Source organism: Polypterus senegalus, chromosome 4, assembly GCF_016835505.1.
Source record: "Polypterus senegalus isolate Bchr_013 chromosome 4, ASM1683550v1, whole genome shotgun sequence".
In the NCBI taxonomy this organism is placed as follows: Eukaryota; Metazoa; Chordata; class Cladistia; order Polypteriformes; family Polypteridae; genus Polypterus; species Polypterus senegalus.
Genome location: NC_053157.1, coordinates 142,268,411 through 142,284,757, shown reverse-complemented (window position 1 = coordinate 142,284,757; position 16,347 = coordinate 142,268,411). Strand labels below are relative to the sequence as shown.

At 41.4% G+C, this 16,347-nt stretch overlaps 1 protein-coding gene across 3 annotated transcripts in view; it reads left to right on the top strand.

Annotated features, from left to right (window-relative positions):
• Positions 1-16,347, top strand: part of LOC120527686 (gamma-aminobutyric acid receptor subunit alpha-2-like) — a 377,740-nt gene that overhangs the window by 230,693 nt on the left and 130,700 nt on the right. For all 3 annotated transcript variants that reach the window (XM_039751381.1, XM_039751382.1, XM_039751383.1), the window contains exon 7: positions 8,346-8,489. In XM_039751381.1, coding sequence (XP_039607315.1) covers positions 8,346-8,489 — 144 coding nt within the window. The remainder of the gene's footprint in view (positions 1-8,345; positions 8,490-16,347) is intronic.

Here is a 16,347-nt window from a genome sequence, read left to right as displayed (position 1 = left end):
CTTGACCTCATCCTCTCTTATGGAGTTGATATTACTGAGGTTATTGTCTCTGACTTTATGCTCTCTGATCACAAGCCTGTTTTATTTTCCATGTGTCTTCCTAGCCTTCCTTATGTTTCTTCTAAAGTGACATCTCTGACTAGGGTATACTCACCTCAGTTTAGTGTTAATTTTAGTCAGTGTTTTACAAAGCTTTGTTCTCATCTACTGTTGGACTCTCCATTATCAGACTTGGATGCAGACGAACATCTCAGTCTGTTACAAAATGCCTGGCTTGATGTATTGAATGAAACTGCTCCTTTTAAACTTCTTAAGCTCAAACCTAAATCTGAAGTGTGGCATTCTGCAGAGACTCGGCTACTAAGGCAGATTTGTAGAAAGGCTGAGCGTAAGTGGAAAAGGACAGGTTACACATTCTCTACAGCTGTTCAAAGATAGTCTATCGGCTTATCAGAGAGCTGCCAAATCAGCTAAGGCAACCTATTTTTCTAATTTAATTTTGCATAATCAGTCTAGACCTAAGGTCATGTTTTCTGTTATTAACTCTGTTGTCAATCCCCCGGTACACACTGGGTCAGTTGCTTCTGTTGCCCTTTGTGAAAGCTTCTCGAGATTTTTTAAAGATAAAGTAAGTAAACCTGGTCTGGGAGCCCATATCTTCTCTACCAAGCAGCCTGCTCCTCTGCCGTTGTCTATGTCTTGGGATACTTTTGAACCAGTCTCTATACAGTCACTCAAAGATACTATTGTTAAACTGAAGCCATCTTCCTCTCCATATAACGCTATCCATCCTAGATTTTTAACACAAATCATTGATTCGATCGGACCGGGCTTAGCGTCCTTTTTTAATAAGTGCCTCTCAACAGGCGTGGTTCCTTCTAATTTGAAAGTGGCTACTATTACTCCCTCCTCAAGAAACCTTCACTCGATTTGTCAGTTTTAAAAAACTATCGCCCTATCTCGGTCCTACCGTTTCTTTCTAAGGTTTTGGAAAAGATTGTGTTTTCCAACTTCAATCTTTTCTTGCTTTAAACAATTTGTTTGAGCATTTTCAATCTGGTTTCAAGGCCCACAGTACCGAATCAGCCCTCTTGAGAGTGTTAAATGACATCTTTTTAGCCACTGATACGGGGGATTCTGTGGTCCTTGTTCTATTAGATTTATCAGCTGCTTTCGACACTATCAATCATTCGATATTACTGAATAGACTAGAGTCCTGGGTGGGTCTTTCTGGCACAGTTTTAAAATGGTTTTAGTCATTTTTATCTGATAGAAAATACATGGTTAGGCTAGGAGACTTCTCCTCCTCAACGTCCTCTCTCTCCTGTGGTCTTCCTCAAGGCTCTGTGTTGTCTCCCACTTTATTTTCTCTGTATATGCTACCTCTAGGCTCTATTTTTAGAAAACATGGGGTATCATTTCACCTATATGCTGATGAAACACAAATTTATTTACCTTTTAAGAAAAATGATCCACTGGCTATGAATGCCTTGTTGTCTTGTTTAGATGAAGTTAAATCTTGGCTATCCCAAAACTTCTTATCCTTAAATGAAGAGAAGACTGAGGTGATAGTCTTTGGCCCTTCTGAACATATGAAGGCCCCGGAATTTGACCTGGGACCTTTATCAGCTTTCAGGTCTTCACAGGTTCGGAATCTGGGTGTCCTGTTAGATGACTCATTAAAACTTGACAAACAAGTCTCTGCCGTGATCGGATCGAGCTTTTATCAGCTTCGCACGCTTGCAAAAATTAAACCTTATCTCACTGACAAGACCCTGGAGATGGCCATACATGCTTTTATTACATCTCGCCTCGACTATTGCAACTCTCTTTATTATGGCATCTCCAAATCCCAAATTGCCCGTCTTCAATTGGTCCAGAACGCAGCTGCTAAATTTCTTTTAAAAAAGAAAAAAATGGATCATGTGACTCCGCTTCTGAAGTCCCTTCATTGGTTGCCTGTTCAATTTAGAATACATTTTAAAATCTTATTATTTGTTTTTAAAACACTACACCAACAAGCACCCATCTATTTATCTGAATTGCTTCACCAATATACCCCCCTGAGAAGTTTGAGATCCGGTGATCAGAACCTTCTTTTAATTCCACACTCCAGACTAAAGCGTAGAGGTGACCGTGCTTTCTCGGTAATTGGGCCTCGTCTTTGGAATGATCTGCCTATTGAAATCCGAATGGCTCCTAGTCTGACTATTTTTAAATCTATTTTAAAAACACATCTGTTCTCTCTGGCTTACTAGGCCTTATTTTGCCTACCTAGATGTGTGTAAGTGTAGATATATGTATATGTATAGATATATTTATACAAATTATTTTTATGTGTTTCTGCTGTGCTTCTTTTGGCTAAATCATATATTTCTATTTTATGTTGTTGTTTCTAAATGTACAGCACTTTGGTCAGTCGTGTGGCTGTTGTAAATGTGCTATATAAATAAACTAAACCTAAACCTAAACCTAAAACTAACACTGCAAGAGTTCGCGCTATAGCGCTACGAACCGCTCGCTAAAAACACTTTTTTTTTATGAGTTTTATGCACAGGGAAAAAAAATGAACATCTGAAAAATCCGTAATTTAATAAACAACCAAGAAAAGTAACATTGCAACAATGCACGCGCGTGCCTGTGTGTGTGTCTCTCGCGCACCTGTGTGTGTGTGTCTCTCTCACATGCTTGTGTGTTTGTCACTCTCTCTCGCGTGCCTGTGTGTGTGTGTGTGTCTCAGCCTGTGTGTGTGTGTGTCTCTCTCTCGCACGCGCCTGTGGGTGTCTCTCTCTCTCTCTCTCTCTTTTTGTCTCTGTCTCTGCACAGGGAATGCACAGGGAGAGACTGAACACGTGCGGCCCTGCACATGCGCACTTCACCAGAAGACACACACACGGACACCTGGATGCACATAGGGGTTTTATTAAAGAGGATTACCAGCATTGCCAAAGGCACAACTAATTAAACTAACAAAATTAATTAATAGAATTCTCACCTTTTCCGGAAATGTTGGAAAATTTTTCATCATATGGAGGACCTTAGACATATGGAATAAGTTACCAAGTAGTGTGGTAGAGTGTAGGGCTTAAGGGACTTTCAAAAACTGATTTGAATTTATTTTGGAGAAATTAGGTGGAAAGAATATGCAAGCTTTGTTGAACCGAATGTTTTGCTTGCCTCAGTCATTTTGTAATGTTCTAAAATGATCAATATGTATCTCACCCTGTCCTCCTGAACTGATGGTTTTTTTTCTACAGAATATTCTAGTGCAGTGAAAGGTTTATAATAGAGTAAAAAATAACAATGTATCCAAGTTGTGAGGCAGCGATGATTGATTAATGATTATTCTCTGAATGTCCAACAGCCATGGCAGATGGCTGGTATTAGTGTCTTTTGGTCAAATGAATGCTTGGCCTACAAAATATTGTTACAGAGGTTTTTTATTTTCAAGGGTCTTTATGTTCTCTGCCCCTCCAAGCGTATGATAATATGCCCAATATAGGGGGGGTGTCTGTCAAAATAATTAAACCTTTTAAAAATGTATTAAGTTAAAATAGGAATAAACAAAAGTTAAAAACACACCTTTAGCAACAAAAAAAGGCCAAAGGTCAAAAAGAAAAAAAATGAGAAAAAACATAGGTGAAAATTTAAAAAATACAAACTTTTTTAGGACACTGAACCATTAAATGACAGAAATAATTAATTACGAAACAAAAGGTGCACAAACCAAACTTTAGAATATAAAAATATTATTATACTAATAATCAAAACCCCAAACATAATAATCAAACATTGCTAGCTAAACAAATAAACAAAGTACCAGAAAAAATGACTAATTGTACTTCACTGATGCAGTGACAGAAAGGACTCTAAATTATAATCTTATTTGGGGTCTCACAAAATCCCACTAAAATACAATGATGTATTTATTCTGATATAAGATGGGAGACTTTAGACATACTATACAGCAAATTATATTTTGAAATAGTTTTATTTTTAATAAATGTATTTATTTTATATGTAGAAAGTATTCTTTATATCAAAGGTACAATGATAATGTACTGGTAAGTTTACCTGTTAACAAATTGTGCTTTCATTCATTTTGTAAAGATGGAACACCTAGTAAAAGTTGTAACCCATTAATAGAATGATTAAAACAAAGTGTGTTATTTCTTTCTAAACCTGGAAATTGCTTCTAAGGTGATTTTATTTAATAAAACACCAAATATTCAGTTATTTGATTGTTTTTTCATTTTTCTGATTATTTTAAAAGATACAATGCTTGTCAGTATTGAGCTGCATTTTCTTTAACATTAGAATTACCACAGCCTACGAAAAAACTTGTAGATCCGTCTGACCTTAAATCGCTTCTCACCTCTCCATCAGTGTCTTTTGTCCTGTAAATGTGTGGATAAGCAGCAAACAGCAAGCAGCCTGCTATCACAACCCCCCACCCTGCACAGTTTTCTCAGCTCAAGTCTGTTTACCTGTGTGTCAGTTGGTTAGAGTTGTATAGAGAGAGAAGTCAAGCAAAATCACACCTTTTATAAATATTATATTGTTATTTGGAACACTTGCATTTCATGTGTGTTCCTTGTCTACAACAATCTATTTAAAAACATCATTAAAACAGAAACGTTTTTCATGTTTTAGTAATAATTGACCAAATGTAGACATGAAGTGTATAATGTGTGAAGCCTGAATTCCAAATATCAAAGAAACACTTTCACAAAAGGTACAAATATAACAGAAAAAGTGCGGTTCTATACAATAATATAACTGCAGAAAAAGAACCCGCGTTAGGGTGCGACATTGACACATATTTGCTACGATCGATTCGGTGGCGCAATGGTATCAACTGTTGACTGGTAATCTAAACTTCACGGGTTTGATCCCGGACGAATCCGTTTTGAAAAGTGAGCTGCGCGTATTCTTACTATCCTTATATATAATTTAATACTATCTGTATGTATGGTGTTCAAGTCAATACCCCGTATGTATAGTGTTCGTGTTAGTACACCATATGTATGGTGTTCGCGTCAATACCCCATATGTATGGTGTTCGCGTCAATACCCCATATGTATGGTGTGTGCATCAATACCTCGACTCAGTACAAGTTAGAACCATGCAATGGGACTCTGCCTCTGTAGCTAGAACATAACGTGGCAAATGTGGACGCAGTATTGCATGATTGGCTAAGAATGTTCGAATGCTTCAGTGATGCCACTGGTCGGCCGAGTATATTAAGTTGGTGTTGGTTTGAGCAGATAACAGTAAGTTCGGTTGGTTTTTGGAATGTTGGTTTGCTGGGGCGTACTTTCCAGGACTAACATCAGCGACTGAGTTAAACCCATCGATAGCTTCGGAAACGTAAGTTATTTAGAACGTATCGCCATTTGCTTGGTACATCAATATCTGTCTTTGGGCATTTCGGTTCTTTTTGGCATCCGTTCTTCTGACATCTATTGTCAAACTGAGTAATGATGGCTGGGTATTAAGAACGGTCATTGTTTACATTTTAGCCAATCCCAGATCTAAAATGACCACGTCAACATAATTATTACTCCAACTCTGATTAGAGTCGTAAAATACGGTTCGTTTTGAAAATTTGTTTGCCGGAAAAAATCAAATGAGGTGCTCCGAAGAGCTGACTTCACATCTCGCAGCCCTGTTTAAACAGGAAGCTCTTCATTACATCGACTGAAAAGGTCTATTTTAAGCACAAATCAGTGCCATGATAACAAAATTTTCATTTTCATTTCAAGGACTTAAAAAAACAAATAATTCTTTGCAGAGAAAGTATGGATTTCAAAAACATAGAATTTGTAGCCCAATTCGATCGGGCTCCCATTCGCTAGTTTTAGAATAAAAACATACATCTGATTCCAGTCTGTAACAGCCGGTGTAATTTATGATACTTGTAAAGGTTAGCTTTGTTTTTTTTTTTATTCAGTTTTATTCTCTCTGCTGTGTTCATGATCCCAACACCCCCTCCGCATTTGACACTGCTGTTTTCACATAGACATAACAACTCAGATCATGACGACATTGGACCAAGAATGCACTTTTGCCATCGCTGTACTTTGTATATGTACGTGGGAAGCTCTGACTTGTGACTTTATACTGTAGGAAGTAAGTAAATAAATAAAGGTAAATAGGTAAATAACATTCGATCTGGCTCTTACATACAAAGGATGGTGTATGTAAGGACGGTGCATATGCCCAAAACATTAACATTTATATGTTACTTACGTAAAAGCCAGATCAAATGTTATTTACCTTGAGTTATTTACTTACTTCCTACAGTGTATAGTCACAAGTAGAGTGCAGAGGGCATGCTCAAAAAATACATGTAATGCCATGAAAAGTGCCTGCTGACACTTTAGTACTCAAGCAATGATACAAGAATGCAGTTAGACTTTTTTGGGGGGCACATACACTGTCCAGATCTAAACACTAGCGTGTAGAGTCACTTGCATACTGAAGAGTCTACTGTATAGCTGCAGGTGGAAGCTGCCGTTGCTGTGCTTTGCTGAGAAAACTGTGCAGGGTGGGGGGATGTTATACCAGGCTGCTTGCTGTTTGCTACTTATCCACACATTTACAGGACAAAAGACGCTGACAGAGAGGTGAGAAGCGATTTAAGGTGGGACAGATCTACAAGTTTTTTCATAGGCCCTGGTAATTCTAGTGTTAAAACATGGGCATTTCATTCTCTGTCTACAAGTTGCTAAAAAGAGCTCTCAGTTTTACTTTTTAAAAAGATGAAGCCTGTCATTATGACTGGAACAGAAAAAGTTTGTAATAATTGGCCCAACAGCCAGAGTTCAGTGCATGTGATTAAGGGTCACGTGGATGCTTGAATTAAAAGAATTTCTTTGTTCAAATCATATGAGATTAAAGTTTAACATCATGCATTTAAAGGTATTATAGGATTTCTTATGAAATATTTTTTTAAATATTGAGGAATCTCATTAAAGCACAATGAACTTAGTTTGGCTTTTTGACAATGCTCAAAAGAAAAAGACTCCTTAATGCCAAAGAAAAAAATATCAGTTTAAACTTGACTAAATTATTTCAAGCTATATAAAAATGATAATACTGTTATTCACCCCCTTCAAGTCAGTATTTAGGAGATGCTCTTTTGTCAGCTATGACAGCCTTGAGTCTGTGTGCACAGGTCTCTATCAGCTTTGTATATCAGGACACTGCCATTTTTCCTCATTCTTCTTTAAAAAACTGCTTAAGCTCTGTCAGGCTACATGAGAATCACGAATGAAAAGCCTTTTTTCAACTTCAGCTACAAACTCTGAATTAGATTAAGATGTAGAATATGACTCAGCCACTCCAGGACATTAACATTGTTGTTTTTATGCCATTCCTTTGTGGCTTTGGCTTTATGCTTGAGGCCGCTGTCTTGCTGAAAAAACAGATTTTTCCCCAAAGCACAGGTTTTTGGCAGACTGTATCAGGTTTTCCTCTAGGGTTTCCTTGTATTATTCTGCAGTAGAGCATCCCCATGTAATGCTACCACCTTGCTTCATGGTGGAGATAGTGCATTTTTGATCATGTGCAGTCTTTGGCTTATGCCAAATATAGCATTTTGTCTGATGTACAAAAAGCAAAAATTGAGCTTTTACCAGACCGTGGAATCTTCCTCTAGCTGATTTCAGAATTTCCCATCTGTCTTCTGGCAAACTGGATTCTAAAGTTAATCAACCCAGGAACCAGTTTTCTGTGTAGTTTCTTAATTGTCAGTTAGTGTGGCTTGTAACTCCTTTAAAGTTACTACAGATCTCTTGGTTGATTCCCTCACTAGTCTTCTTCTTTTATTATTTTTTGTGCACATTCTCCTGTAGAAATATCCAGTTTTTAATGATTCATTTAACTGGGCTCATGGATATTCAGGGACTTTAATATTTTCTTATATTTATATCCTTCATTGTTCAGGGTTGGCCACCAAATAAGATACCTTGTTATACTGTGTGAAACTGATTGCCAGCTGAATTCAATACGGAGCAGATAAACACCAATGGAGTAAAATAATAGAAATGATCTTTGCAAGAGGCTTTTAATTTTATTCCCACATGCAAAAGTAGCCATATGACTACTGCTGGAGTGCCACGTCTCACTGTTATATGCTTGTATGTCTGCATACTAAAGACAATTGTCTTCTTAAGTCTGCTAAATGAAACATTCTTTTAAATTAAAGAGGTATTGTTTGGTCCTTATTATTCAGCATTGTTACTTTTTGCCAGTGCTCTTTTTGCACTTGTATAAGGTAAAGATATGTAAATGTTACTGCTTACATTTTTGGGTAAGATTTTATTTTTCTCTTTTTTAGATGCCTATACAACATCAGAAGTAACCTATATTTGGACACGAAATGCTACTGAATCAGTAGTTGTTGCAGAAGATGGATCTAGATTGAACCAGTATGATTTACTTGGACAAACTGTTGGAAAGGAAACTGTAAAATCCAGTACAGGTAAGGAATAAAAAAAAATATGAATTTATTTAATTTTTTTGCAACATAAATTTACTTAATGTAATCATAAAATGACTGTTCCAAAAATGGGCAGACAAACTGCTACATTTATTCCCATTGGTGCATTGAAGAGGAAGATAACTTTTAAGGGCAGAATCTTGTTTAAACATAAAGTGAGTGAAAAGTAATTGTAAATATTAGAGTGCATATGTATTGTATTTTATCATCATGAGTATGATGTTAAACTGTCCAGAACTGCAAGTGGTCCTCCAACTTGCAGGGAAAACATGGGGGTTGGTGGTAGGATTGACACCCCAGCCACCATAAAAACGTCATGCAACTCGGAAATGACAGATAGGACTCCTTTCTGCTCTCCTCTAGAGTGGCTGTGCTGCAGCCACCCTTAGGAAAGCTGCTCGCCTTATGAAGGGTGCAGGACAAAGCCTTCAGGAGGTCCATCCCCAGAAGTGTTGAAACCACTGAAGAGCAAATGAGGTCAGGTCTGTTAGGGATCAGAACTGGTGTGGTGCCGAGACGTTGCCTGCTGCACAATAGCACTAGGGTCCAATTTGAGGTGGCACATCTGGGCAGGTGCATGTGACATCTTGTCTCTTCAGCATGATGACCACCTTCCTCTGATGTCGGAGGAATTTTATAAACTCTGCATTTCAGTGATGGCTCTGTCTGAGGTATACAGACCAGGTACTGGCTAGATTTCTTTAGGTGGGTACATGGTTTATTGTCACTCTGATGGTTGTCATACTCAGGGAGCAACTGTTGCTGTTGTGGATCTGCTGCTTCCAATGTTGTCCAGTGTCACTCCCTTCAACAAATATATTATGAGACTCAGAACAAGACACTCTGTGTGCCTTGACTGTTGTCTCAGTGTATGCTTTTACTGTGGTGAGTGATGTCTCAGTGGTTTATGGGTGCCCGCGAGGTGACAGTCCTCTGGTCATGGGTGACTTCATTGTGACCACTTGCACTGACAGGGCTGACTGTGAGGATTGTATCGGTCTCCCTGGGTCTGCTGACCATGATGAAAGCGGTTCCATGTTACTTGACTTTGCAAAAGATAAGAGGCTACGGATTGCAGGATCCTGGTTCCAGTATCCTTAGCCGAATTGTTGGACTTGGTACTCCAATAATGGACCAAGTGCATCCTAATGGACAGACACTAGAGGCTCCTACACAACTGCAGGGTCAACAGAAGTGCCCAGTTTGTGAATTCTGACCACAGATATTTGTTGCTACTTTGAAGATTCAGCTTAGGTCCAGTAGACTACCGACTACTAGGAAAATGAGGCTGGACCTGTCCAGACTCCAAAATCAGGCTGTCTCTTATGAGTTTGCATGTAATTTGTGTAAAGAACTTGCAGACTTAGGTGCAACTGCTGATCCTAATGTGATGTGGGAGACCTTCCGTGACAAGACCCTGAAGGTTGCTGAGGGTTGTGTTGGTGTTGCTGGTGTTCCCAGAATGAGGTATTTCATCTTGCAGGGCACCCTGGATATCATTGAGAAGAGTTGCAGTGCACGGTTTAATGGCAGCTTCTGTCTATACAGGGAACTGAGAAGGACAATTGCAAGGGCTCTGAGGGCACATAATTAGGTGGAATTAGAGGAATCTGTGAGCAAGTGACACACCATCTATGGTGTACTAACCCATGTCCTGCTACCAGAGGAATCAAAGCATTACACACATCCGAATCTGTTCCTTGGAGAGTCATAGCCAGAGCAGGTAGTGGAATGGTCCTTATGGATGATGCTGTAGCTGTGACCCTTTGGTCTGGCTACTTTGAGCAGCTGTTTAAAGCTGATCCTCTGACTAGGACATTGGACATCTGTGGGTCCAAGGTTCTTGAGGCTAATTCTCCAATTAGCTGTGAACCACCCAGTCTCACTGAGACAGCTAAGGGAAAGGGAGGCTGCAGTGATCTGTGGCATCCAGGGTGAACTTCTCCATGCTGGTGGTAAGGCTGTCCTGGCACTGCAAGCAATCTCTGCTTCCATTTGGAAGATAGGCATCATCTCAACTGACTGGAAAACGGGACTTGTCATTCCTATCTGGAAAGGGAAAGGTGATCGCCTGGATTGCGGCAACTACTGTAGGATAACACTGCTTTCAGTGCTGGGTAAGATCCTTGCTAGGGTCATCCTCAATAGGATCTTTGATCATTTGCTTACCTACCAGCACCCAGAGCAGTCTGGCTTTACGCCTAAGAAGTCTACCATCGACTGCATACTAGCACTGGGGTTTCTCATTGAGTGCAAACATGAATATTGGCAGTTTCTTTGCAGCCTTTGTCGATTTTCATAAAGCTTTCAACTTAGTTGATCAAACTACCCTGTTGAACATCGTGAGATTTCACAGGATGTCCCTGAATTTGCTGGATATCATGGCTGGCCTGTACACTGGTACTGTGAGTGCTGTACAGAGTGGAGACAGAACCTCTTCATTTTCTGTAGTTGAATCTGGAGTTCATAAGGGGCGTGTTCTTGCTCATACTCTATTCAATACTTGCATGGACTGGGTGCTGGGCAAGGTTGTGGGGTCCAGCAGCTGTAGGGCATCTGTTGGTGAAGAGAGATTCAATGATCTTGACTTTCTCAAAGATGCTCTAATCTTCATGAAGTCAATGTAGGCTCTGATTGGGGCTCTCAGGAGACTAAGCGAAGAGTCTCTGGGCCTGTGAGTAACCTGGATATAAACCAAGATTCAGGCTTTTAATGACCTCTTGGGCATCAGTAATGTGTCTGTTTGTGGAGAGAATATTTACCTTGTCGAGGTAGTTTGCTTACCTTACCATTAATGTCTCTGGTGACTCTTCTTACGAAGCCAGTAGATGGATTGGGAGAGCATTAAGATCCATGAGGTTGCTGGAAAGTGGTAAATGGCAGTCTCAATATCTTGAGTATGAAGGTCCACATCTTTAGAATCCTAGTGCTTCCTGTTTTTCTATATGATTGCGAGACTGTGGTAAAGTGAGGTCTATGACTGGTTGGCATAATTTTAAATAAATAATCGGTAGATTCACATCTTAAGTTGGGGTGTGGTAATGTGGAGTAAGCAGTTTCTGTGCATGATGCAGGAGCAGGCAGCCTTGCAATTAGTGCACGGGTGCAGGATCACCTGTGACCATAATTGACTCCAGGAGCTGCTGATCGCTGCAGCTGTACAACGTCCCCACTTTAAAAGTGAAGTGCGAGTGCAGGATGGGGGAAGAATCAGAAGGAATTAAAAAAGAACAGAGGAAAAAGGAAAGAAGGTTAAAAGATGATGTAAGAGAGAAAAGGCAGGAGTGAGGGAGAGATCTGGTGCAAGTGAGGGGGTATAACGAGGGGGTATAACAAAATAAGTTTGTTGGTTATACCATGTCTTTATTTGAAAATGGCGTCAGAGCCCGAGAGTGTGGGGGAGCTTGAATGTGAGTGAGAGAATAAAACTGAAAAAAAAAAACCACTAACTTTAACTAAATTTACAGACGCAAATCAAATGTATGCTTTTATTGCATGATATTAGGAGCACTCACTACAAAAATGGTACATTTGGCAAGCAGCTGATATCGAAACTGCAACCTCTTTTTTCTTCGGTTAAATTCTTGAATAAAAGTGCACTTGTTTTGTTATACTTGTACCTTTTGTGAAAGTGTTCATTTCATATTTGTAATTTCAGGCTTCACACATTATACATTTCATGTCTACATTTTTTCAGTCATTGCTAAAACATGAAAAATGTTTCTGTGTCAACTACGTTTTACATAGATTGTTGTTGACATGGAACACACATGAAATGTATGCATTCCAAATGATGATGTACAATTTTACCCTATAAAACTCTAACACGTCACTCGAAGATAAACACTGAGCACTGAGAAACTTCTTTGTGAAATGAACTACAGTGGTGGGCGGGGGAATGGGATAGCAGGCTGCTTGCTGTTAATCAACACATTTACAGGACTAAAGACTCTGACGGAGAGGTGAGAACGGATTTAAGGTAGGCCAGATTTACGAGCTTTCTCGTAGGCTCTGGTAATTCTAGTGTTAAAGGGTATGTTCAGTACTATAAAAGTGGTATTACCCATATCCTAGCCAATAGCAAAAAAGTGGTAAAAACATGTTTCATATTATAAAAAATATTCTGCTTTTATATTAGTTTTAAATTAAGGCCTTTTTGTTTCTTTCTCAGTCATTAATTGAAAAAAACAAACAAAAAAAAAACAGCTTTTTTTGATAGTGTGTTCACGTCTGCTCAGAGAAACTCAGAACTGAAGCTCAGGGGGAAAAGATGCAATTCAGAGATATGTGAAGAATCGAAATAAGCTAAAGCAGATATATTTTGTTGAAAATACTTAGCTTTGAATGGGGTCTGTCTATCAAATGCCACATTTCTCATGCAACATTTTTATCAAGGGTGAGAAAATAAAATCTTGCAACACCTATAAAATGAATTCTTCACCTCATTTGGAGTTCATGTCTGGCTGAATGATTTTGCAAGATTTATTCAGTAGCCTGTGGGGCTGCCTCATGGCTAATGTCTTATCTTATTCTACTCGATCATTTATCAGGTTCAAAACTATACAGTATATCTTTATTTCCTACCCCTTAATTATTTAAAAGTTCAAATTTGGAACATAATCATAGTATCACAGATACTTAATTTAGATGTTCTCTTATTTAATTGCTTTCTCTTTCTCACTTATTATACACAAAACAACGCAAGTAAGCAAAGTAGATTAATCTTAAAATGGTTTGTATTCACTAACATAAACATTAATAGTTTTGCTATTGTACATTTTAATAAAAATAATAAAAATGAATCTGCTAAACTTGAGATTAGTATGAAAGTTTGGTATGGAATGTTAAATGTATAGTATATATATATACAGTGATACCTTGGTATACATCCGCTTTGGAATAAGTCCAACTTGGTATACATCCTGTTTGGACATGAAAAATTTTGCTTGGTATACGACTCGCGTGCTACCCTTGTTTACCTCTCTTGAGACAAAGCCACGGCAGTCCATGAGCGTCAGTACGGCAGTTGCAAGCATGTGCTACCTATTGTATATGATTGTTCAATGATGCTTTTGTCCATTGCTTTATGTTCGGGTGTTGATTGCTATGGTCTGGGTCTTTTAAGATGTATGACTGCCGGAGGGAGTGGTGTGGTTTAGAAGGCATGTTGTATAGAGAGCTGGTTAAACATGGTTCAAAATAAACAGCATTCGAAACGTTATTCTGAGTGTGTCGCTACTTCAATCTAGAGAACACTACACTACCCTTGTTTACCCCTCTCAAGACAATGCCACGACCGCCAATGAGCATCAGTACGCCAGTTGCTAGCATTCAGTGCTATAACTCTATGTGAATTTTCAGGTGATTTTGTGTTTTTTCACGTGAATTTGAATTGTATGAAGGTGGCATGCGTATCCGGGACATGGCTGCTGCATACCGTATGCCGAGAACGATGGTATCTACGATTGTGAAAAACAAAGACATTATTAAAATGTAAAGTGAGGTTAAATTTTCATTTATTTCATCTAATTGTTTTTGTATTTATGTATTTTAGTATTATGCAGTGTTTAAATTATTTTATACTACCCCATCAATGTATAATATGCCATGGGAACGGACTAATCATTTTGCCTATTTTTCTTATGGAAAAAATTGTTTGGTATGCATCCTGTTTGGTATAAGTCCAAGGATCTGGAATGGATTAAGGACTGTAAAGTATAGCGTGGCCACAGACAGACACGACACCAATGTCTTAAACAAACAGGTTTTATTTACAATCTTCAGCCATGGGGCACGCCTTCCCCGTGTCCCACAGGCCCAACACAGTCCCAAAAAGCACTTAAAAGACCTCTGCACCACTCCTTGTATCACCATTCCTCCCAGGAGACCTCATTTTCTCAATTCTGGCTGTCTGAGTGGTGGAGGCTGGCCCTTTTTATAGCCCACCCGGAAGTGTTCCAGGTGCTTGACCGCCTGGTCCCAATTGCACCTCCAGGTGGGGCTGATGACTCGTCCAGCCGGGTTCTTGAGTCCCAGCAGCACCCCGTAGCGGCCACCCCAGCTCCCAACCAGGCTGTGGAGGACTCCATGTCCCATGGAGCCACGCGGGAGACTGGGGAATCAACGTCGGCCAGGGAGGCTGCCACAAAGTGTCCCGGGGGAGGTATTGAGCACTATTGCCCATGGTGGCTCCCCCGGAACATATGCAGCAGGGGCGTCCCGGCCGGGCATGGGCCCCGGCCGTCCCTCACAGTGCCCCTCTCTCAGATGAGCCTTGTGGGGCTCATTGGCATGCCCTGCGAGGGCCGGTCCTCTCCAGGACAAGGAGTCGACATCCTTAGCTCCACTGCTCTGCCCTGTGGAAACACAATAAACAGGTCTGGGGGTGCTGCCCCAATGTCCTCTCAGGACAACCCCTTCAGACATGGCCACAGTGGCGGCAGTTATAACACAGCCGACCCCCTCCAACTCGACCCTTGCGGGAGCGGAAGCAGGCAGGAAAACCCTGCCCCTTTGCCTGCTCAATAGAGGGCACATGACATCTCTGACCTCTGCAGTGCAGCCCTCCTGTGGTCTCAAGCTGACAGGCTTACACTGCGTTTTGTCAGGAGGTTCCGGTTTCCTCTTCCGAACCCTCCTCTTTCTCTGGGACACACTGGCGGTTTGAGTCCCTCTATGGGAAAAGGAGGGACCCCTCACTGTCTGCATCCCTTTAGACAGCCGCAAGACTGGCGCTGGCAGTCGGGACGGGGTTGTTTGGCAGCCTGCTTCCACCAGCTGCCTCCCCGCATGCTCGCCTGCTCAGCTGTCAGTCATCGCAGCAGCCTCTCATGTAGTGGGCGAGGTGGCCTGGCAAGCAGTACTAACCATCACTACCACTGATGCGTCCTGCCCCCTTTTTTCTATGGCACAGGTCTCACTCACCTGCACCGCTCTGACGTTCCGCATCCACGAAGCCACTCAACCGAGGCTCTGCATGGGCCACTGAGCTTCTTCTTGAGCCCCTCCTTCGTCTCCTGCACGACCTCCACCTCCTGCACATCCTCCACCTCCTGTGCAACCCAGGAGAACTTAATGGTTTTGGTTGGTGGAGGACTCTCCTTGTCCCCGCCCGATCGCGAGCCATCGAGGCTCTGTGGATCCCCTACAGGCCCCTTCGGGTAATCCGGAGGTGTGGGGAGGAGGTCCACCATCCCCGCCTGCCAACCTTCCTCGGCGGGCGACTGATACATGCCCTCCCCCCTGTTACCTGCTTCATGGAGCTGCTCCTGCTCCTCTTGCAGGGACACCGCACGGGGAAGCTCGTCCGGGCTCTCCTCCCTCAGCTGATGGATCAGGCCGAAGGGAAGACACAGCTCCGCCTCGCTCTCTCTCCCGAGCTTGCTCTGCCGTCACGCCATGGACACATACCCCACTATACGCATCGGGTGCTTCGCCCCTCGGCGTCTAGGAGGTAGGTTGACCCACATGCGGAAAAACAGTCCCATGGCCCTTCAGCCTTGGGCCCGTCACCTACCTCCAGCTGTAACCCATGCGGCGGACTAGCGTGGCAGCATCTGCCAGTTGACCTCTGTGTCCGCCTGGCTTTTTTCTTCCCCATTCAATGCGGTGTCGTCAGTAGCTCCTTGGTGGCCTCAGTTGCGCTGTCTCGTGCCGGCTTGCAGCTCTTGCCCAGTGTGCGTGCTTCGCGTCTCTCTCACGCTGCGTGTGCGCGCTTCATTGCGCTGCGCTGAGCTGGTCGGTGACTGCGTCGGGAGCGCTCTCTCCGCGCAGCTGTATCCGACATGTGCCTTGCTGCTGTTGCGCATTACTATGCTGGGTCTTTACACACAATTTTTAA